This window comes from Phasianus colchicus, chromosome 1 (genome assembly GCF_987193195.1).
Source record: "Phasianus colchicus chromosome 1, bPhaCol1.hap1.1, whole genome shotgun sequence".
Lineage (NCBI taxonomy): Eukaryota > Metazoa > Chordata > Aves > Galliformes > Phasianidae > Phasianus > Phasianus colchicus.
In genome coordinates, this window is record NC_143436.1 from 62,596,261 (window position 1) to 62,619,281 (window position 23,021).

General features: G+C 46.6%; 1 protein-coding gene across 2 annotated transcripts; it reads right to left on the reverse strand.

The window, feature by feature from the left end:
- Positions 1-1,973: 1,973 nt before the first annotated feature.
- On the reverse strand, positions 1,974-20,866 carry BID (BH3 interacting domain death agonist). Of its 2 annotated transcripts, none has more exons than XM_031589900.2 (6): positions 20,812-20,866; positions 7,795-7,861; positions 5,696-5,906; positions 4,634-4,779; positions 3,160-3,363; positions 1,974-2,712 (listed from the first exon to the last, which is right to left on the reverse strand). In XM_031589900.2, the coding sequence occupies exons 2-6, from the start codon at positions 7,801-7,803 to the stop codon at positions 2,701-2,703; spliced, it is 582 nt and encodes a 193-aa protein (XP_031445760.1). In that variant the 5' UTR covers positions 7,804-7,861; positions 20,812-20,866; the 3' UTR covers positions 1,974-2,700. The 2 variants fall into 2 exon arrangements, with proteins under 2 accessions (XP_031445760.1, XP_031445759.2); XM_031589899.2 differs by lacking the exon at positions 20,812-20,866 and adding an exon at positions 8,075-8,096.
- Between the last annotated feature and the right edge of the window lie 2,155 nt (positions 20,867-23,021).

A 23,021-nucleotide genomic window follows, 5' to 3' on the forward strand; every position in this document is an offset into this window, starting at 1 on the left:
GTATTGGCAGCTGGCTCTTTCTTTCCTAACCACCTGCCTGCCTGTTGTCCTGCCTGGGGCTGTGCTTTGGGGGTGAAAGCTGTAGCACTGAATGCTTTTGCACAGGGCAAGGTCTGTTGCCAGAATCCCGTTTCCTTTTTATGTAGCTCTGAGCACAGCTAGGCTGACAATTTGGACTGTGTTTTTAAACTGATCAATGCTTTCTAATGGTCACAACTGGAAAAGAAGTGTTCAAGTTAGTTAGGTTGAAAAAGTTGAGTCTTTCCTTTCATTGTAATGATGTAGTAAACAAAATAATTGAGGTCATAAAGCTTTCCTTCCATTGAACCCACAGGGGTTCAGTCCTAGCAAAGCCCTGCTAAGGCAGGTGTTATATCAGGCAGAAATAAACATGCTTCTGGCAGCACAGTCATTCCTTCACTGAACCAGAATGAGCTCATGCTTTAAAATTTGTCTCTAAGAATGTAATTCCTAGATTGTTTAGCTGTGAATGTTTGGGAGGAGGGGAGGAGTGAGCACCCACCCCACCCACTCTGGGTACACAGAGCTCAGGTCTTCCATAGAATGTCTCATTTTAGGCACAAAACATACTGAAAGCTGACTTGTCTTGCATGTTTTCTACTCCAGCAGGTCATAGACAGGAGAATGTGTTTCCCAGTGAAGCACAGAGCAGTGAGACGCATTACTGCCTGTACCTATTGAAGGCAGAGGCTGTGCATAACTCGTTTGGCTCAGTCTGCTTAACTTCAGTACTAGGAGGCTACAAGAGCAGCAGCGCTTTGACTGTGTGCATCTACGCTGTGCTTCAAAGTGCAAGCTATGTATTGCCATAAAAAATAACAACAAACAAACAGGGTGGGAGGGGGTCACATGTAATCCACCAGCAGTCACTCTGGTCCCCCTTGCTCAGGCCCCTACGGAACAGGATGTCCAGCACTCGCTTTATGCAAAGGCTCTGCGGCTGCTTGTGGTCATGGCTGGAGAACAAGAGCTGCACCAGATTGGAAGGGGGCGGCTGCAGCATTACCAATACAGCCAGGGGAACCAGAACACATCGCTCAGCTTCACCTTCTGTGTTAAATGACTTGGTCACTTTTTTCTACTTTGAGCTGACCCTCTTTCAGTCTCTTAGGTAGGCTGACTTGCTTCCTCCTGGGTAGAAGTCTATGGTATGCTGTAGGAGAGGGGGAGCTGCAGTTAGCTTCCAGTGGAAGCCGCTTTTGATCTCCCTGCAGTATCTGCAGGGGAGGCAAGGAACACTATGAGGTGGACAGAACAAGCTACAGAGGATGCATCTTATTGCTATACCTTTAGGGGGTCTCTCCCCATTTTTATCTTGCATTATGAGCTTTTATTCAAGTGTAAAACTAAAACCCACTTGGGTTTAAGTAGCAAAGTCTAGTGGGACGGACTCCATGTGCATGTCTGGTCTTCCACCAGGCTTCTGCTGGCTGGCAGCAGGGAGTGCAGGTCCTGTTCCTGAGAGACTGGCCTAGGGGAAAAGATTGAGCTTGGGCTGAGGGCAGCCCCTGCCCCAGGAACTGGTCATACTAGTCCTTTTAATAGGCAAGTGCAGCTCTCTTGGGGAAAGCTACCTGAAGCTTCTTGTGCCATTTGGTTAATAAAAGTGTTTCCACCTTTAAAAGAAAGTTCTTTCCAGCTTCATTGTTCTAGAATCAGTTTAAGTGAAGGGGTATGTACATTTTTCCCTCTACCACTGGGACACTGCTGTAAGACCATGCCCCCAGGTTGCACTTTAATAAATGGTACAGTTTTCAAAAACATGTAGGTTGTATTTTGATTTTTTTTTTCCTCCCCTGTTCAAGTGCAGATACCAGCAAACAACAAAGGTCAGTCTCTTTGTGCAGAGCACAAGGCCAACAACAAACAGCTGTAGCTCTGTTACCATTAGCAGCAGCATAGCAAGAATGCCCTACCATTTCTGTGAAAGGGGGAAGGATAAATTCAGTTGCTTAAGATGCATATGTATGTCATGTCCATTTTTATTAAAAAAAAAAAACAAAACACCAATGAAAGGACATTATTTACATGATTTCTTCAGAGGCAGCTGGATCACAAGAAGAGCCTCAGCCACCACATATGTGATGACACATACATCAAACAACCTGAGTCCAAGTCTGTTCACTGAACCTGAGATGTGAATACAATGTGCTACTGACCAGAAACACCAGGTATTCCTCCTCATTCTAGGCTGGTATCTTTTTTTCTCTCCAGCAAGCTGCTCTGAAGCCAATGACCATCTTTTCTCAAGCATGTCCGGATACTGTTCCCCCCAGAATCCACCCCTGTACCTTGCCCAGCTGCAGCACAAACCTGCAGGATGCAGCAGTTGGCTAGAAATACTGACAAGGTGGACTCAGCACCCAGTGCACTTCCCCTAGAGGCATGAGCCAGGGGTTGTTCCTGCATTACTTCTGCTACTGATAAGATGAGGGAAGAAAAAAAAAAAGAAAAACATCTATTTTGTAAAATGGAGAAGAGTAAGCACTATATCTTACAGGTGCTGGCAGACCAGTCATGCAGCTCTCACTACCATCGCTACTGTGCTAGTCTACAAAAGCCCATCTACAAGCTCTGCCTTCCCTTTCACAGCTGTGTCTCAAAAGTTATGAGCAGAAAAAGTATCTGAGCAGATCAAGAAGTTAAAAAGTCTTCAGGAAGCCAATCGCTGGAGATCTCTCACTCACGCAGCTAGGAGGGAAGAAATAAAACCAGCATTAACCACAACAGCGTCTTCTTGCAGCCACAAGCCCTCTGCCTGCCTGCCCAGCCCATGGACTTGGGCAGATGCCAGGGAGGCAAAGCAGCAACAGCCACCCACGCACCTACAAAGGCCCCTGCACTCTACACAGATCCGTGCCTCAACGCTGCCACCTGCTGTGCATCTGTTAGCCCTCAGCCCCACACTGTGCTGGAACTGGCTTTGGGGGGTCCCAGGGAAGTGAGCAGAAGCTGGAAATCACCCTCAGCCTTCGGAGCTTGCACATACCAGCAGCTCTTCCCTGCCAAGCCCCCAGAGCCCCAAGCGTTATCAGAAAAACAGCAGGCATCTGGCAATGTCCGCAGGGAGTAACCAAGGCCAGCAAGGAGACTGGCTGTGACTTGCACTGAGCTGCAGAGCTGCTGGATAGCACTCACCATTCTGACAATATAGTTGTGGAGGTGTTGGCTGATGTAGTTCACAGTGGTGCTGAAGACACGCTGTAGAAGGGAAGGCACTTGATTTGCCACTTTCTTAGTTAAGAGCATTGCTAGCACCAACATGGCCTTCTCTTGCTCCAGATCTGATGGGATGGCTCTGGCAAGTCCTTCCACTGCCTGTGACAGGCATCGTGTTATCTCCTGCATAGAGGGAAGAGAGGATGTCAGTGCAGCAACTGCGCACCTGTACAGACACATCACAAACTGCCATGTTCTTTCCCAGACTGTTACACACCCAGGTGGCAGCAAGGATGACTGACAGCCTCAAAGCTCAGCTGCTCACCCAAAAAAACCAAAAGAAACAAGGAAACACCACACAGCATTGGAAAAATTAGGTAGCACCTTACACACTTAAGAGTGCAGCAGCTCAGAATCTGCACCTAGTCTGCCTGGTCCTGAAGTAGCCCAGGAATCCAGGGCTCCCAGGAGAAGGAAAACTACCTTAATCTAAACACTGTCAGTATCAGGGCTACATGCCTAGGGCAACTGGTATGGAGAAAAGCTTCACAGAAAAGTCTTCACGTAGGCAAGGAGCTAAAAAAGGGGTCCAGGCACAGAACAAACACTACCTCACTTCTGCTTCTCCACTCCCCTCAAAATAAAATCATTTCAATCCTGTCTTTTCAAGCCAAGCAGACCCTCAAATCAAAGACAGCTCTAACTCCATCACAGGCAGAGAAAAACAAGCAAGCCAAATATCCAGTTATGCAGTTATCTCTTGAAGATGCCAAAAAGCTCTGCGGAAGCAAATTGTGGCTGTTAATCCAGATGTGGATACTTCCCTTGTAGAGCAGTGAGGCACATTAGATGCTGGACCAGGGATGTTGTCTCATCCTATCATAAACTGAGAGTGAACTTGCACTGAAGCAGTGGAGGTGCCACCCAGGGAGGCCTTTTCAGCACGTTACCCATCCCAGCCCAAACCCACTGCTACTCCCAACACCGACAGCCTGTGAGGCAGAGGATTAGGGCACCGTAAGAGGGAGCACTGAGTCTCGCTGCTTGCTGAGTCTCAGTGTTCAGTGATAAACACAAGTCAAACTTCTGCCAGGTTTGTCCATCTGACAAGCAGCTGACATTCAGGACCCAGCATCAGAGTTCAAAGATCTTAAAAACAAAATTACCTCTGGAACTCAGCCCTGCTCCACAGCCTCACCTTCCCCTCCTGCAGAAAGGGACAGAGCCCAAGCAACTCACTTTGCAGGGCAAAGGCTGCCACAGCGTACAGGCTCACCGTAGCATCTTCTCTAACAGAGCTTCACATCAAATATTAACACTTCAGATTAATTTCAGAAGTGCAGTAATCAAGGCATCAAGTTAGCAAAGGCATTGCAAACTTGCTGCTTCAGTCACAGCACGAAAGACTCAACATTTATAAGGGGAGCTACATATCAGATTGCTTTTCACTCACCTCTCTAGGCAGATTCTCATTCAGAAAGTGTTGCACTAGATCATTTACTACTTTTGCTTTGATTTGTTTATCCAGCTGGTCTCCAATCTCAGCAAGCTGAGCAGCAATGGTTCGGACAATTTCTTCATTTACCTCAGGGTCAAGCACTGCCAACACACACAGCAGGATTTGGTTCACAGGCTGCAGTCACAGTGGGTTCAGCATAGGTGAGGTGACCTAGGGCATTTTGCCCATCTCCATTACCAATCTTTCCCCACCCCCCAATCTTCTTCCCACACTGCCTTTGTGACATCCATACACACTAAGTGGGGAAGTCAGAACAATTCCAAGCAAGATTTGTTCAAGGTAACTACAGCCAACATTCTGTCTAGAGATGGGAGGGAAGGAAGAGTGTGCCTGATTTCTCAAATGACAACTGTCAGGACCTGTGTCATGAACACCATCTAAAACACGGCATCCCCTTTTGGCAAAGCTTCCCATTGTCACTTTGGGCCATAAAATCAATACATTTTGCAAGATGAGGTAATATTTACTATAGTGGTTACTCATTACACTGCTTCACTACATCAAGGTGCCAGCTGGCACATTGTGTGCAAGGTGCAATATCCATGCTGCTTAGGGCTAGAGAAGCAAGAACTGTATAAGAAATTGCCTCTGCCACACTAGTATAGCATAACTCAGTACCAGAAAAACAACTGCTCCTAAATTCTAGCTGAAGTGCTGAAACAAAATTCCTCGAGGAGCAACGGGAAGCTTAACAGAAGCACCGAAGATCCCACTGCTTAAGGACAAAAATCATTAGTACCAGATTTATAGCCCTTGTCTCACATGCTACAGACTGTGCAGAGGGACAGGTGCTCAGCCAAGATGGAGCTGCACTGCCAAGCATTAGCTTTCTTACCCCAAGTGATAAAACCCCAACCAATACAACCACCAGCTGTGAAGTTTCTCAGTGGAGAGAATATTGCCATCCGTCTCTTACAAGATAGTAAAGAGACAAGGGGATAGAAACAAAGCCCACCATCTTCACAGAAAGCACATAAGAAAGAAGAGAGCACTCACCTAGCTCACCATTCTGCAAGTGGCCACTTCGATTCCCATCAGTCTGAAGTTCTCCATCGCTATCATAAGATTGAACACCTTTAACGGAACACAAGATGCCCTGGCTTTGTAGGAATGGCAGCTGCTCTCTGAACTCACAGCCAGAGGACTCCGCCAGGAAAGCAAAGAGCAGCATGCGTTCCATATGGTCAGATCCATCACTATAGATATCCTAAATGGAAAAAGAATCACTGTTAAATCCACATCCTGCTGTGTAGGTTTGTACAGATGCTGTTTTTCCTTATAGTGAACACCTTTTTCTGGTCTCCTTTGGGTACAGTGCACAATAATGCCCAGTTTGCAAGAGCTGAGCAAATGCATACTAACTCCTAGATGCACACATGCACACAGCACTGTGCTGGTTAATGCTGGCTGCTCTGGTCTTACAAACCAACAGTTGAAGTGTCAGCTCATCTCTTGAGCGGCAAGGACAAAATCCCTGATCAGGACTCCTCTTTCGAAACAAAAATGAATGCTCAACACAAGTGACTCTATTCACACATCTGTTTCAAAGGTTTTCCCTGTATTTGGAAATTGGGCACCCTACTTCCTGTACAGAACTAAGCCAACAGTTCCCCATTTAACTTTAATCAGAGCATAGCAGTAACAAGGTGGGAAACAAAGATAATGGACAGCATAAGCCTGCAAAAAACCTGAAGTTTGCATTCCTTTTCCCTCTTGAATTGGGATCTAGACAAGCTCCATAACAAACATATTCAGATTCCTGCACAGTCAGGCAGTTGCTCATAAGAATAACAAGACAGCAGACCATTGGTGTCTCATATCCATTTGCTTGCAGTAAGCAGGCACGTGCTGCATCTGCTGTCACACACTGTCTTCCAACAGGGCAGCACAGAGTGCCCAGGTGAGTTAGGCTGAGGAGGTCCAGCAGGTGGGCAGTGATGGGAGCAAGAAGTCCCACAGGGCTTCAACCAACCAAGACCTATGCAGGAAAGCAGAAGACTGTCCAGTAATCCCAATTAAGCAGCCGATGAAGCAGGATGTATGAGCACAGAAATGAAATGACAAAAAAAATCCTTACTCTTGTACCCAGACTATCTGCTCATGTAGTAAGAAAGTGCTGAGGCTTGAAAAGAACTACCTAAAGGAATCAAGGTTAAAAGAAAATTGGTTTGCCTTGCCAATTTCATAGGGTAATGGGTAATCAACCAGGATGAGCCTAAGAATTGAAACAGTATTACCCTTGGGTAAGTGGAACCTTCCAAGGCCACTCCATATCTACATAACTATATCAGTACTGTCACAGAGTGCTGTGATGGCCTATGCAACAGTAGAAAAATTGTGATAAATTGTGATAAATGTGTTAGAAATAATCAGGGACACAATGGTTACTGGGGAGATCAGGCAGAGGAAGGGCAGAACAAGGACAAGAAGTCTGGAAATAAAAACAAGTGGGAAATAAGGTACAAAGATAAAGCACGCCTCCCATGAGTGGAGCATGCATGTCTACAGACAATAGAGAAGGTCACAGGGTGACCCAAGCACCCTGGGGCACCACACAAGCACACTGAACAACCCATCTGACTTATGTTTCTGTTCAAAAGACTCGTGGGAAAGCAGAACACAAAGAGGGCTACAACTGTGCCTTGCAACCACACTTAATGCTAGAGGGTGACAAATGTTTGAACAGGTTTATGGGGTTTGCAACATGCATATGAAAAATAGTAGCTCTGAAATCACATTTATTATAGTGTTTTGTGCAATATTAATATGATCACAGTGATGGGTCAAGTCATTTATTAGTTTCAGTGGTTTGCTACTTAATAAGCATCATTGCCTCTTACATCAGTTCCATCTCACACCTGCAGTCTAATGGGAGAGTCTCACACTGAGGTAACAAGGAAGCAGCTTGCAAGCTAAATGGTTCCATCCACCTTCTGTCTGTATTCATGATGGAGGGGTGCAGCAACAGAGACTCCAGCAGGAACTCTGAGGAAGATGAGAAGGGCACAAGCCAGCACTTTTTGAGACTCAGCCCCTTCCAGGTACTTCTGAACAAGCACATAAGAGAAGTGACTTCAGTGGCATCTGAAACTAACCTGTTCCATGATAGATTCAGAGATAGAACAGCTTGTCACAGTCTGCTTCAGATCAGAAGTCCTTGCCCTGCAAGAGTGAGAAAGAAAACGGTAAATGGAAAAAACAAACCCCAACACATACATATCTTCAAGCAGTATCCACAGGTCTTGTAGAAATTGACCTTTCTAGAGATGCATACGTTTCTGGAGAGAAGTGCCCATGAACAAGGCTGAGAGAATAGCAGCTGTTCTGGCAGGAAGGATCCTAAATCAGGTGAATCAGGTAGAGAAAAACACCTACCTGCCATGGATATGTAGCAGACAGCAATGCAACATGACCTACAAATGGGGCTTAAAGCCACCTTTAGGTGGTGCCAGAAATGGGAGGGAAGACTCTTTGTAGTGCCAGAGCAGGAAAGCAGGGTTATCACAGAGAAGACTCCAGCCCTGTAAAAGTAAATCATGTCTGCTGGGTTTTCCAGGTTCCTGATGACCTTCTGTGAGCTGCACAGGTCTGTGTGCACAGCAGCATATTCCTAAGTGAAGCACCCAGATGGCATTGCAACACATCTGCAGGATTTCAAGTGCCCCCACCCCATACACCTAGAGATATCTGAATATACTCAGGCTTTGTTTCAGTACTTGTTCTTAGATATTTGTTGAAAAGGAAGGGCTGGATCAAGTGCCAAAGGCTTCCAGTCACATCAACAAAACTAAGCCTGCAGAGAAGTTTTATGAGAAGATGGGGAAAACCAGGTGGTCACATCCAGGGCTGACAACTGACAGCCTGCCTTACACCTGGACAGTGCCTGGGGAATAGGTACATGGGGAGCAGGGAGGGTGCAGAGCACACTGCAGAGGGCAGCCTCCCTCACTCACCAGAAAACCAGTGCCTGCTAAGAGCAGAATGCTTTCTCCTCATCTAGACAGTGAGGTAGGTGGGTGGGCAAGTCAGACTAGCAGACCAAATAGCCACATCTGGTACAGGAATGCACAGCACAGAGACCAGACTAAGACAAGGCAAGGAGGGGAGGAATGCAGACTGCACATCTGCTTTCTCACATGCATGGCCATACAGGTAAGCTGACTTCATGAGCACTGCATTCCCACCAGGCCTCCTCCATGTTGGGCAATAACCTGGCTGCAGTGCAGGTACCTGCTGACCCAAGTTAGGGTGAGAGCACTCAAGAGCTCACCCACCCACATCACCAGCTAACTACCAGAGACTTGGACTCATGATGACACATTAGGTTTTAGAGCAGGAGGGTTTCCACGACTTATTTTTAAAGCAATTAGGTGTGCAGGTGGGAAAAGAGGAAGGAAGTGAAAGCAGAAGTGGATTCAAACTCTGAAGGAAGCCACAGTTACAGCTTCAAGAGACTGGGAATTTCCCAGCTTTTCAAAGACTCTTAGAAGCCTCCAATGCCAAAACACAACCTGAAATACGTTTTCTTTTAAAAAAAAAAAAAAGCCTAGAGACAGCTTTTCAACCATGAAGTCTTTTTCATTTAGTCATTACGCTAAGCTTCTAGCTTCCTAAAACAAATTCAGCTTCTGCTGCTTTGCATTGCACTATTTTTCTGCTCAGTTCAGATCCCACTCACTCCTACCCCAAAGAGCAGGCTGGCTGGTTAGAGATAGTCAGTCCCTCTGTTCTCCTGGGACCTGACAGGAACAGCATAGGGCTACCTCTCTCCTGGCCTTTGTCTTTGCTGGAAGACTTATTAAGGTTGGAGAACTTCTATCCCCACTTCCCTCTTGGTCCCAGGGTTGCTTTGTCAGGTCCATGGCAGGACTGTGGCTTTGTGTAGTAACTCAGGAGCTATCCAGAAGCAGCTGCATCATCCTCATCCCACAGCAGAGATGCAGGTGTTTTGCAGCACTGACAGAGCTGTGACGCAACACAAGCCACTACAGCTGCATGTAAGCAAATGTCCAGATGTACAAGTGAAACTAACTGAGTAGCTTTTCCCTTACAGAGCTTTACAAGAGGTGGACCACTGCTACCCAAACCCAGGCAAACTGTTAGAGGGTGACTGCCTTTTTCCTTCTGGAGGGGTATTCCAGAATACTGCTAGAAGGTCAGCTGAGCAGTCAAGGGATAAGCTGCCAAGAAAGAACACCAGCCCACGCACAGAAAAATGGAATCTTTCTTGAAGAGGGTGGAATGGAAATAAGAGTTAGGGTACCTCTTTGTGGTGTGGTGTCACATCCTTCTATGGAAATCTCAAAATACTGCTTAAAAACCCAAATTCCCTCATTTTTATTCACACTGCTATGAGATCTGTTTGGCTCAATCCAAACACCTATGAAAGAAGCAATCAAAGGCAGAGGTACTATTGCCTTCTCCCACTCCTTGCTCTAAAAGAAGAGAGACAGACTATTCTAGCCCAAAATAAAGAAGGAAAATGGACATTCTACTCTATTCTCAAATCAGCAAATACAAAAGCTAACAACAGGGAGACCCAGATCTATTCTGAGCACACCCATACATGGTCATAGGCATTTTTCTGAGTAGGGATGGAAAGGCAGAGCATAGGAGCTTCACACAAACTTGTGCAAGTGCACTGCCAACACAGTAAGGGGAGCTTGATGCAGCTGGAACACACACATTACTCATGTGAATTCTTAGGAAGTTGCAGCAAGCTGTATGTGCCTACAGCTCTGAAGATCCTCATGTCACATTTTGGCAGCACTCTGTGCTTTTCACAGACAGAAGGTGTTAAGCAACCCTTGCCCTGTCACAGCTCCCAGGGTACCTGCTGCACCCAGAGACACTAATGGGGTGTGCAGTATTCTTCCCAACTCCTTCCCATTATGGGATCATCCCAGCTTTATAGACACTCCTCAGGGCTGGTCCACAAAGAAATAGACATTCAAAAAATATTTTAAGCAGTCACCCATCCTAATTGCCAATTACAAGGTTGTCCACTCCTGCACATAAGCTAAAGCAGAAAACAAAAGTCAACAATACCCACCACACTCTCCGATATTTATACAGAAAAAATTAAGACAAAGGCTAGAAGGTGATGATAATTTCCATCAACTTTTCCCTATATCAAGCAATCACCACCCAGGCAGTGAAAAATCCCTGAGGCACTCCAGCCTTTGGCTAACAAAGCTCTACTTGGGTGGTCAAAAATACATGTGAGAACAAGAAAAAAAAAAATTCTACCACTACATTTTAAAAAGTATTTAATTAGCAAGTAGCTTGAGAGACCTCAAATTTCAGCTAATTGCCTTGAATAAATATAAGGGGTTTTGATACTCAGAAGTTCCTCTTGAGAACTGAAATTCTGTAATGCCATCTCAAAAATTGGACTCTTTAAGGGCAAACCCCTAAAAAGTCATATATAATCACACCAATGCTATCTGAAGCTTAATTCATTAAGGCATGTGAATCCTGGTGGCTGCAGGTTGAGATTTTAAGATATTTTTCAGTGAATGGAAGAAGTTACCTACAATCAAACAGAAGCCTTTAGTACAAAAAATAAAAAATGCCTACAAACTCACCCACAGTAAAACTAGATAATCTAGTAAGGCTGCTTTATAGCTGCTATAAGTCTTGGAAAGTATTCACAGAATCATTTGAGTTGGGAGGGATCATTAATGGCTGTCTGGCCCAACCCTCCAGCAGTGAACAGGGATACCCCCAGGTAGATCAGGTTGCTCAGAGTCCCATCCAGCCTGACCTTGGGTGTCTCCAGGGATGGGGCAACCACATCTCTAGGCAACCTGCACCACTGCTTCCTTATCCTAAGGATTTTTTTTCCTTATATCCAATCTAAATCTCCCCTTTTAGTTTGAAACCATTTCACAACATGCCCTGCTAAAGAGTCTGTCCCCTTCTTTCTTAAAGCCCATTTTAAGGTATTGAAAGGCTGCTAGAATTTCACCTCGGAGTCTTCTGTTCTCCATGCTGAACATCCCCAGCTCTCAGTCTGTCCCCATAAGGAGGGCCACAAAATGATTCTGGGGATGGAACACCTCCCTTGAAACATGCTCCAACAGGTCCATGTCTCTCCTGTACAGAGGACTCCACATCTAGACACAGTGCTCCAGATGAGGCTTCACCAGCACAAAGCAGAGGAGCAGGATCACCTCCCTGACCTGCTGGCCACTCCTCTTTTGATGCAGCCCAGGATACAGTTTGCTTTTTGAACTGTGAGGACACATTGCTGGCTCATGACCCGTTTCCCATCCACCAGTACCCCCAGGTCCTTTTTGGCAGGACTGTGCTCTACCCTTTCATCCCATAGCTCATACTAATAGCATGGTTGCTACAACCCAGGTCCCAGACCTTATGGTTGGTTATGTCAAACCTCATGAGGTTCACCTGACCCACTGCTCTTGCCATCTAGGTCTCTCTGGATGAGCCTAGCAGCATCCCTACACTCCTCCCAGGGTACCTGTCCCTGCTTCCACTGCCTGTGCATTCTCTTCTTGCTCTCCATTTCAACCAGCAGGTCCTGGTTCAACCATGCTGGTCTCTTGCCTTCCTTTCCTGACTTCCTTCTTGGGGATGCAGAGCCCTAAGGAAAGCTCCCTTAAAAGATCTGCCAGCTCTGCTCCCTTGCCTTGGAAGGTGGTTTCCCAGAGGGTTTTGTTGACTAATTCCCTGAAGAGCTGGAAGTTAGCTTTGATAAAATTTGGCGTCCTGATTTACTTTATTAATTTATATTCTATGGAATGTAATTTGTTTTTGAAATGAAATACCAATGAATTTAATTATTGTTTTCAGTCTCAGTTGCAAGCCAGCATTGTATCAAGGAGGAGACTCAGCAGCAGTCCTACATTAATAAAGAGATGCAGCTAGAAGTCTGCTTACGTTTCTTCTTACTATCTATACAGTGACAGATCTTTATCTTCTTATTTACTCTCTTTCCATACAAGAGTGGTTCAGTTATTAAGTGAGCACTAAAACAGTACCAAACAAATGAATTGCTGTAACTTGAGGAAAAGTAACATCTATGTGAGGGAAGAAGAAAACAAGCAGACAAACAAAAACATGGAAAAGAAAGCAAAAGCAGAAAAATGGTTTGGGAAGCCCCTCCAGGATAGTAAAAAGCTGTTGCTATACATTAATGCAGAGCATACAAGGAGCCTCACTGAGGCTTACTCAAAAGCAGAAAACACCCTGGCAGAGAGAGGCAAAGTTACTTAAATTCCACCACCTAAAAGCCACCACATGCTACTGCAGGCCTGCAAAGGACATGACAAAACAAGCTTCTCGTAAGTGAAAAGTGCCAGAACACTAACAGATTCTACACGAGACTGACCTCAAAAGATGAGCTCTGAAAGTCTAAAATAGCAAGCTATCACTGTTGTACACAAAGCTGCCTCAGGAGGAGAATTATTTGAGGAGCACTCAAAACAAATTGAAGTTGTTCAAACCCTTAAAGGTTCATGCAACACACACACCTCAGGCTTTCCTTGGGTTCTAACGATTGGAAGCTAGAAAGGTGATGGCTTACACTTCATTTTTAGGCTTGCAATTCCCAAGACATCATTTCTGTCACAACCACAACTGTTAGTCTGCTAAGACACCTCTGTGTTCACTCCTTTCCTGCCTCCGTACAGTTCTGTCTGCCTAACCAATGCAGGCTGCCACACAGACAGACACCACAGCAGCAGTCAGCAGTATATCTATCCATCAGCACAGGGAACCAGTGCTTATTTCACCCTCACACACCCCAGTTCTTGCAAGAAAGAAGTCTGTGGTTGCTTCCTCCAAAGCAAGCGCTCAGGGCTTCCTTGCATGCACACACAGCCACCCAGCTGGTGTTGAGTGTATCCTGAGGGACAGCACAAGAGTGACCAGCTGCATAAAGAGAGTTGTTGGGGGAAAATTCTCAATAGCTCTGGAGGCAGCCATAAAAGAGTAGGTCCCAGAATCTCTATAGCAACAATGCTAACCTAAATCAGCTTTTATCCCTTCTTCACATCTCCAAGACAGCTCAAGAAAGAGCCCATGCCGTGAATAATGCCCCTGGCTTGCCACCACTTTCCCTTCAGATCTTTCACCTCTCCTCACAGCTCAGTCAGCAGTTACTATTCTCAGCCCCATCAGACACTGCCTGGTTATGAAAGCAGACTTTTCAGCAGCAGAGCCACATGCACATAGGACTGCCTCCTTTAACAGCTTGTCTAGATTCTGAGACACATCCTGTACAAACACCTAGACAGACACTATCAAACGACTTATTGTGAGCTGTCAAGATATTTATCTTTGTTTCACTTCTGGGTTAGGACTGAATTCAAGACTTCAAAGCAGAATAATCCATCAGTCATTGAGAACTGGCTAACAGCCAGTACATTGATTTCTGTCTGACAACTGAAAGATAAGAACTTCATTTTTGGCAGTCTGAATGACATCATCATCAATGAAACAACACCTATTTGTCCAGTCCTGGACCTGCTGGCTTTTACTTGTTTCACAGAAAAACACTTCATTGCAGAGCTGCAAAACTCAATACAGGAGCATTTCACAGATAGGGAAGCCAAAGCACCTGGGGCTGACGCAGTTTGCTCTGCCATCTGACAGGTAAAAATCCCCACTTCAAACCATAACCACTCTATTTCACTGTGTTCCCAAAAGCACGCCAAAGGCAAACTGCTTTACATGACAAGTCAGCAGTACTGCAAAGTCATAAGAAAACCATACCACAGACCTACCAAGTTCCTTATTTGAAGATTTCTGAACAGTGCCTGATTACCAGCCTTAACTCCTCCAACAGATAGAGCAAGCAAAATCAACATCAGGCCAAAATCTCAAAGAAATCCCCATCACCCTGCCACACACAATTCCTAGCCCAACAACCCAAAAGGAACCAGAGAGCCCAGCTGACAGCAGATGCTGACAGAGAGCTTCTCCCCATGCTTCTCTAGCTGTGGAAGAAGCCTGACTGCCCACATGGCAGCTGCACACGCAGTTCAGACTTAGCAAAGAGAGGGAGAGAATACACAGTAAAAGGGAGACAGCTTGAGGATCTGCCAAAAAAAAAAGTTTAAATGAGCCAAGTGCAGATCATTACCAACTAGGATATTATCATGAATATCTTGCTATGTCAATCCTTATCACTACTCAGTCCACCAAGGATATGCCAGCTTGCATCAGCACATATGGTGCCCCAAGATTTTGCCTCCTCTGTGACCCCCCCCGTCCTGCTAGAGGGAAATTTAACTGTAGGCTTAGGAAAGAAAACTTGGGTGAGGGGAAGGAAACAAAGGTATTGCCAGGTGAAGGATAGGCTGAACAAACCCTTTTCTGCATCCACGGGTGCACATGTGCTGTCATGAAACCAGATGGGTGCTTTGGTATCACCTGATTAATACCAAAGCTACTAACCTGGACTTGCCCATCACAGACAACAGCTTCCAGAGTGCAGGCATTCTCCATGCATTTGCCTCAGAGGGAGGATGCACCATTATCTTCATTTCAGATGTGGTAAAACTTTGAGACGGCAGCAAGTCTGTGGCACAGCAAGGGACAAAACCCATTTCCCAGACACTTGTGATTTATTTACTAGACACTTAAGTAAGACCCCCTGCCTGTCAAGATCAGAAAAGGCTGCTCACACTCACCCATCCCTCCCACTCTCAGGCAGGGGCACTCATTGCTCGAGGCTGTCAGCTTTTGTTTCTCTTGCTCTCAGCTTCAGACTGCTTTCTCCTTCAAGATCTGTGAATAATGCCACTTCCAACCACTCCAGCAATGAACAAAACCACGCTGTTTGCTCATAACATCGCTGATGGAAAAACCACACAAAAACGTGCTGAATACTTCCTGCTCCTAACAGCTTCACTGCTTTATCTCCCAGTGTTCAGTGGCACTAAAATGGTACACAAAAGATCTGACACCAACAAATGCTCATCTGGCTTACCTCCTCTGCTACACCAGTTTCATATTCGCTTCCTTCGTACAGAGTAAGCATCAGCCTGAACACTGTGTACCTGAACTCAGTAAACCATAGCAATTTCTTTGATGGGACTCTTCTCCCTTTTTGAAAGAAAAATGGGACTGGAGACCTCCAAAGAAGTTTTAAGGCATTGTTCTCATTTGAGAGATATTTAATCTCCCTGAGGTGTGCTGCTGTTTCACATTATTTTCATATATTCACATCTAATTCTGTGCATTGCATGGACATTCTGCTGTGAATCACAGCAATCCTCTAGTTATCAGAAGCAGTACTCAGACTTCTTAGGAAAAAGCACCACACAGCTTTCTCAACAGCCTTCATTTTCACTTGGCTCAATATACTCCCATCCAGCCCATAGGTGGCACATCAGTGACAAGGAAGGAACACAGGTCCTCTTTAATAAGGAAAAAAAAAAAAAAGGCACGAGCTTGCAACCACTGCGGTTTCTGTATCAGATTGGGGCTGAAGGCAGCATGACAACACTACTTAGCAATCTTTAGAAGCCAGCCTACAGATGCAGTTGAGCTAAAGTTTAGTGAGCAGGAAGCCTGCAGAAGGAACTGCCACAGAGCTTAAAGTCAGGGCTTGGATTAAGTCAGCTAGAGCCAGATCCAAAAGGAATTGGCATATCCACATCTAACACAGAATGTGCAAGATTTAATCTTGACTATAGTGCACGTGGTCATTCTGATCTGGGATTATGTATGTGCAAACCATTTGTAAAGTCAGAGACATAAGAGTTTTTATCCAGTTTTAGGGGATGCTTCTTCTGGGGCATGAGCTTGTATTGCAGCACATCTTTACATCTGAGCAAAGTGCTCAATGTTTGAGAGGGCAGAGCAATGCCACCTGACAACAGCAACTAAAATAAGGTGCCTCTTGGATGAGATCAGACAAGAGCTGACAAAGATCTGGAGCCAGGGCACTGGGCGCCATAGCTGCTGTGCCATCTAGAATTCAAAAACATCCTCCTTATTTGAAACACCCATACTCTTGTTAACATTAGCAGACAGGAGAATAAGTAATGCCACTTCACACTGCAACTTAATACAATTCACAACTAATGTTGGTAGTAAAGAACGTGAGTAATCTGAGTTTTCTTTATCAGGTTATGTGTGTACAAGGAAGGAAACCAACAAGGAAGGAGCTACAGGAACACAGGTGGCACTAACAGCTCTCTGCCTCTGGTTACCTTCAGACCATGTGGTCAAACAAGAGGTATTCTTGTCCATACTTGGCAAATACACAGCCTTGTCTCAATACCTGAGAGCTTTCCCAAAGCATGATGCTTTTTTTTATACCTGCCTCCTTCCTCCTAAACATCAAGCATATTATAGCTGTAAATGTCTTTCTCTTACAGAGAGCCACGTATGGGTGCAAGCAGACAAGGCTGATTCCCCAGGAGTAGAGCCTGATGCTGTTCCTCTGGTGACACTGGATGTGCTGGCTCTCAGGAGAACTTCCTGTTGTGTTGTATTCCCAACTCTTGCTCCTGTCATGATGATTGGACAGATGGAGCCACTGGAAAACAAATCCTGAAGGAACCTTTTAAGATGGCTGCTCGGCACTGCTTGGACTCCCTAGCTGTAGGCCCACAGGCACAGCAGAGTTGTGTGGGTTTTACACTGAGCAAAAGCCTGACTGTGCATGCAATAATGCAAGCCATTTCACTTTCAGTTTAAATGGAAGAGGAAGCACAAGCTATTATGTCCCAGAAAGTGAATGTAAAACTAAAACACAGCAACTTAGCTGATCTAAGTGAGTTTGCACAGCTGTTAAGCTGAGGGTATAGCACCACTCGCACCAGGCTAACAGTTATACTGACATAATACTGAAGAAATAAAAAAGCCATTTTCATTATTTTAAGAGATGAAAGAAACAGCCCAGTGCATTACAGACATGGCACTGCCCATTCTTCAAGAAGCCACAGTAAGGACGCAGCAGGAACAAGCTAAAGGTCAGGTGATGTCAGAAAACAGCAGGTTCACTGACAAACAAAAACACCACAGCCAGCTGAGCAATGACTGCTCACAGTTTAGCTGCCCTGCTGATGCCTTAGTTGAAGCTGACTGAAAAGTCTGAGATTTCACCAAAAGTTAAAGGAGTTCAGAGCCACACCACCACCACCTTTCTCCTTCTGCAGCAAAAGTAATATTGCACAGCTTCATTGCCATGTACAGCCATTTCCTTGCATTCATCAAGGACAGCCCAGCCAAACCCACCGTGACCAGGTAGCATGATTTGTCACTTCCAAGAATCACTGTCTGGATACAAAGAGACAGGAAAGTCTGGATCAAGTGTCAAAATTAGTAAGAGCCAAAAACAGTCCTAGCAATGCTTCAACTAAACCACAGGGCTGCTGAAGGGAGAGGGGGCTGAAGGATTCCGCTGTTGCAAAACCGGGTACAAAAAAAAAAGAAAAGTACTATGCTCCACTCTTGAGCAACTGCTCCAAAGACAGCGCAAGGACAACTCCCATCATCTCATCTAGGCAAAAGGTGGTGCCTATTGCCCACCACTAGCAGCTACACAGAGCTCCATTCACTTCCCATCACAGCCGATATGAGGTCAGGACACTGCTCCTATAGACGTGTGGTACAAATTGAGGCAACCACTGAAGCTCAGGAATTAACAGCTTTGAAAAACCAAAGAATGAGAGCAGGCACCCTACATGACTCACAGCATGTTTTTACACTTTACCCTACCTTTCCTTACCTTTCTTCGGCCTGCCTCCGAATCAGACCCAATCTCTGTGGAGAGGACCAATTATGCACACTCTGTAATCATTAACCAGTAATTTTTCAGTAACCCATCCCTCCTCCCTCACTCAAGATAAGCCAGCCAAAACTAACAAGGGATCCAGTTTTTAAGCAGTAGCTTTGCACCTTCACTCAAACTACGAGTTCAGCTTCCTAAATCAGAAATATCAGCATTTATTTGGTTTTGTAGAGTAAGCAGATATAAAGATTGTACATTGTTTGGAGCTGCATTTATCTAACAGACCAAGCCACAGCAAGCTAAGAGAAAAACAGAGGAAGGTGCTAAGCAAAGAAATATCAGATTTGCTGGTAAATTCTGAGGAACTGCTAACTGGAGGAAATGAAACATGCTCAATTGCCATCAATTCCCTGCAGCAGAGATAACCAGAGTCTCAGTTTATTTCCCTATCCCCCACTGCTTATTAGTTCATAACTGGAGGCAATAAAGGTGCTTTATCAAGGAGCCTACCTCAAATAGCTGAGACACCATAGTCAGCAGGCTATGCATGCCCCTACTCTCCCACCAACATCCCATAATCATAGAATCATATAGAATCACAGAATGGCCTGGGTTGAAAAAGACCACAGTGATCATCTAGTTTAATCCACCTGCTATGTGCTGCCCAGAGCCATATCCAGCCTGGCTTTGAATGCCTCCAGGGATGGGGTATCCACAACCCCCTTGGGCAACCTGTTCCAGTGTGTCACCACCCTCTGAGCCACAGCTTCCAAGCGTCAGGTCGCACCATAAGATCTCCAGAGGCAGCAGTCACAGGATTTATGTGCCTGTCTGCTTGCAGATTAAGCACCTTGACTCAGAGTAACTGCTTGCTCTCCCAGCTCCTGAGGAGCGTGGGTGTCTCCTGTCATCCTGTTACACAGGAAAAACAATACATGGAAACAACAGGGCATTACTGACCCAAGTTAGAAGTGCCCAGAGTGCAGACAGCCTTCCCCACTTAGAATTATCATTACTTTCATTGCTTAGGGAATTAAAAGAAAAACACCACCAAGCTGAACTCATTGCCTCCAGCTTGCTCAATCTGGGTGTAAGGAATTAGTGATGAGTGAGCAGGAACTCAACAAAACCACCTTAACCAGGAGTCTTATTTTTCCTTCCTAAACACAGCACACATGACCACATATAAACAAGGATGAGCCAAGCAGGAAGGCAAGATTGCCACATCCATATTCTCAGCAGCAGGCAACTTACCCAGCAGAGGAACAGTCTTATCTGCCCCTACCTACAGCCGTAGGCCTGGCTGGTCCCTGGAGCCTGCCAGCCAGCTCCTCATGATGAGGAATGAGATCTAGGAGGGGAGGCTGCAGAAATTCAGGCAAATGCACTGCTAGGAACAGTTTATAGAACACATTCTACATGGTTGTGCACAAAGGAGGCAGCAAGGAAGGGATGTTGGCTTCACAAAATAGGCTGGAAGAGACCACTACGATCACCCAGTCCAATCGCCAGCCCATCCCCACCCTGCCCACATCCCTCAGTGCCACATCCACACGGCCACTGAACACCTCCAGAAATGGTGACTCCACCACCTCCCTGGGCAGCCTGTGCCACTGCAGCACTGCTCCTCCCGAAAAGAAACGTTTCCTAATACCCAGCCTGATTTACCTTAAAGAAGCCTCTTTAAAATGCATAACCTTTTAAAGTTTAAAAGGTTTAAACGTTAAAAACTAAAAGGTGGTGCCTATTGCCCACCACTAGCAGCTGCACAGAGCTCTATTCACTTCCCATCACAGCCGATATGAGGTCAGGACACTGCTCCTACAGACACGTGGTACAAATTGAGGCAACCACTGAAGCTCGGGAATTAACAGCTTTGAAAACCAAAGAATGAGAGCAGGCACCCCACAGGAAGAGTCCAACACCACACAGAAAACCCTCCTTCTCCACGAGGATCTCCCACATAGATACGCTTCCCCAAACAGCTGGGAGCTCCGCCGTTCGATTTCATTTCGAACACCCCGGCTCGCTCCCGAGGGCCCGGCCCGCGCCCCCACCCCGCCCCAACGCGGCAGACAAAGGAGCGGCGCAGCGCGGGCTGGAGGCACGGCGCCGGCGGGCGGACCGAGCGCGGGCCGTGCCGACGGCAGAGGGGAGACATCGCGGCACGGCAGCGGGCACGGCACACCCGGAAGAGCTGCAGCGAGGGATTAAGGGAAAAAGTAAAAGCAAACAAGCAAACAAACAAGGGACCCGCTGAGGCGGGGTTAGCGGACAGAAGGAGCCCTGCAGGGAGATAGCGGCGTTCAAACAGGGCAGAAGCCGTTTTCAAACCCGTTCCCGCCCCAGCGCGCTCGCCGGGCCGCTCCGGCAGCAGGAAGGCAGCCTCAGCGCTACTTACCGGGAGCAGCGCGGCTCTCCCCGCGATTCGCGCCCTCTTCTATTTTAAGGCCCCGGCCCCGGCCCCGCCCCCCCGGCTCGCGGGTACGGGGTGGGGCTTGGGCTTCCCCGGCCGGATGGAGGGAACGGGGAGCTGTGGCGTGCGTGCCTTGGGGGGGGGTGAGGGGGATAAAGGCGGCGGATGGAGAGCCGCCCCGCGGGGCTGTGCGGGGTTGTAGCACGCGGTTTTCGTTCGTTCGGTCCCGTCACGTGTCCGCTGGTGTCCGTGTACGGCACATCCAGCGTTACAGCTTGTGTAGCTTAATATTGTGTCGCTGTTGGAAGCGAAGCTTTCCATCCAGTGATGTCAGTAACACGAAGCAGGAGCCTTCCTCCCTGCTGCCAATCATAGAATCACAGAATGGCCTGGGTTGCAAAGGACGCTCAGATCATCTAGTTTCAACCCCCTGCTATGTGCCGGGCTGCTAACCACTGGACCAGGCTGCCCAGAGCCACCTCCAGCCTGGCCTTGAACGCCTCCAGAGATGGGGCATCCACAACCTCCTCGGGCAACCTGTTCCGGTTCCATGCAGATCCCAAGATAGTTCTCCCTATGCTTTTCTTGGAGCCCACAGTGTGTTTTATCAGTTTTACTACATCAGCTGCCAACCCTTTCCTCACCCTTTGGAGCCCCAGGGGCTGGAAGGGGCCCAGCTCCCTGCCCCACACTGGCCTGGCTCTGAGCAAGGTGGGCAGCACGGGGTGTGAGGCAGTTTGGCGGGAAGAAGGGCTGAGTGTGACGGGGTCATAAGTTCCCCGGGGGGATACTTTGGGCAGCATTGGAAACTGAAAGCAACAGCTGTGCCACACCAGACTCTGATGATAGGATTTGCTTTGTTAGGGGGCCTTTTCTGGTCTTATTTCCTACCACACCTGGGTAATCTGCACAGGAAGTGTGACTGGCTCTCTCAGGGCCTTCAGGGTCAGTGTAGCTTTTTGCTGAGGCAAGCAATACAGGAATGCTCTCTCTGTGGGACTCGCCATTCCATTCATTGTTTATAAAGGGGAAGAATCTGTGGGTATCTAACTGATATCAGATAGCCTTCAAGGGCGCTTGATGTGCACAGACTGAGAGGGATCCCCTGAGCTAGCAAGTCTACAGGCTAATTAAAAAGGCAGTTGAAGTGTCTCAAGGCTGACTTCCTTAAATACGATGGGTATGATGAGGAGCCTCATGTGTCCAGGGGTCCAGTTGTCACCTGCTATATAGCCACTCTTGGCACCCACACTAGCAATAATGATGATCTTCTGACACCAGAGTGATCCCCTTCAGGTAGCTGCATTATTTTCAAAAGCAGGAGACCAAAAAAATGACATGAGAACTGTCAGGTTTGGTGTGTCCCCAGAGAACCAAGCTGCAGGAATGAAGAAGTGCAGTATCACTCCTGCCACCCTTCTGCACAAGCTGACACCCAGCCAAAGAGGAAAGCCCAACGCCCAGCATCCTTTTCTGTGGCCACAGTAGGTCTGCTTCAAAACAACCACTTTACAAACACAAGAGTTTTTCCTTTGTTTTGATGATGGTTGGGCAAGCAGGCAAGTAAGATTCATCGTTATGGTTTTCCCCGGCTGGGATTTCCCTCAATGTCCTGTGTGTTCTCTGCCTCTCGAACAAATGGCACATCGAGTCTTATGATGTGCTTCACATACTTGATGACAGCAGTGCTGCTGACTGGATACAATTCCTCTGAGCTTCAAGTTCCTGGAGTTTACAGGACACAAAAATCCAGCACTTGAGCTGAACATCTGTTCTTTTTCAACAGGAGATGCCCAAATGAGACTTTTTCTTGACACATAAGCTGGTGAGGTTTAACATCTGAATCATCGCAGTCTGCTGTCAGGACACTGCTCTGGAGCTGCAGATGTCTTAGCTATACCTTCCTAAGCTGCCACACTGCAGATGAAATGCAGGCATGCAGTAGTAGAGGCTTAAAACAATGTGGAAAGTCAATGGAGAAGTGCTGATGTCAGTCCTTGTTATACTAAGCCCAGCTATGCCCGGGTTCATGCAAGTACTACATATGCTAAGGAAGTGAACGACAACTACAGAAACCAAATCCTAGTTACTACAATCACCTTCACCCCTTTTTGGTGTTTATTTTCACAGAAGCAGCAATGTAAAATTGGGGAAAGGTGTATTATATAATGGGGCTGAATCAAGATCGATTTTGT

Coding starts and splice junctions, on each gene's coding strand:
- BID (XM_031589900.2), bottom strand. Junction 4,780..5,695: donor CTTGCAGAATGGTGAGCTAG/GTGAGTGCTCTC, acceptor GTGTGTTGGCAG/TGCTTGACCCTGAGGTAAAT. Junction 3,364..4,633: donor ATGAGAATCTGCCTAGAGAG/GTGAGTGAAAAG, acceptor CCCTCTATGCAG/GAGATAACACGATGCCTGTC.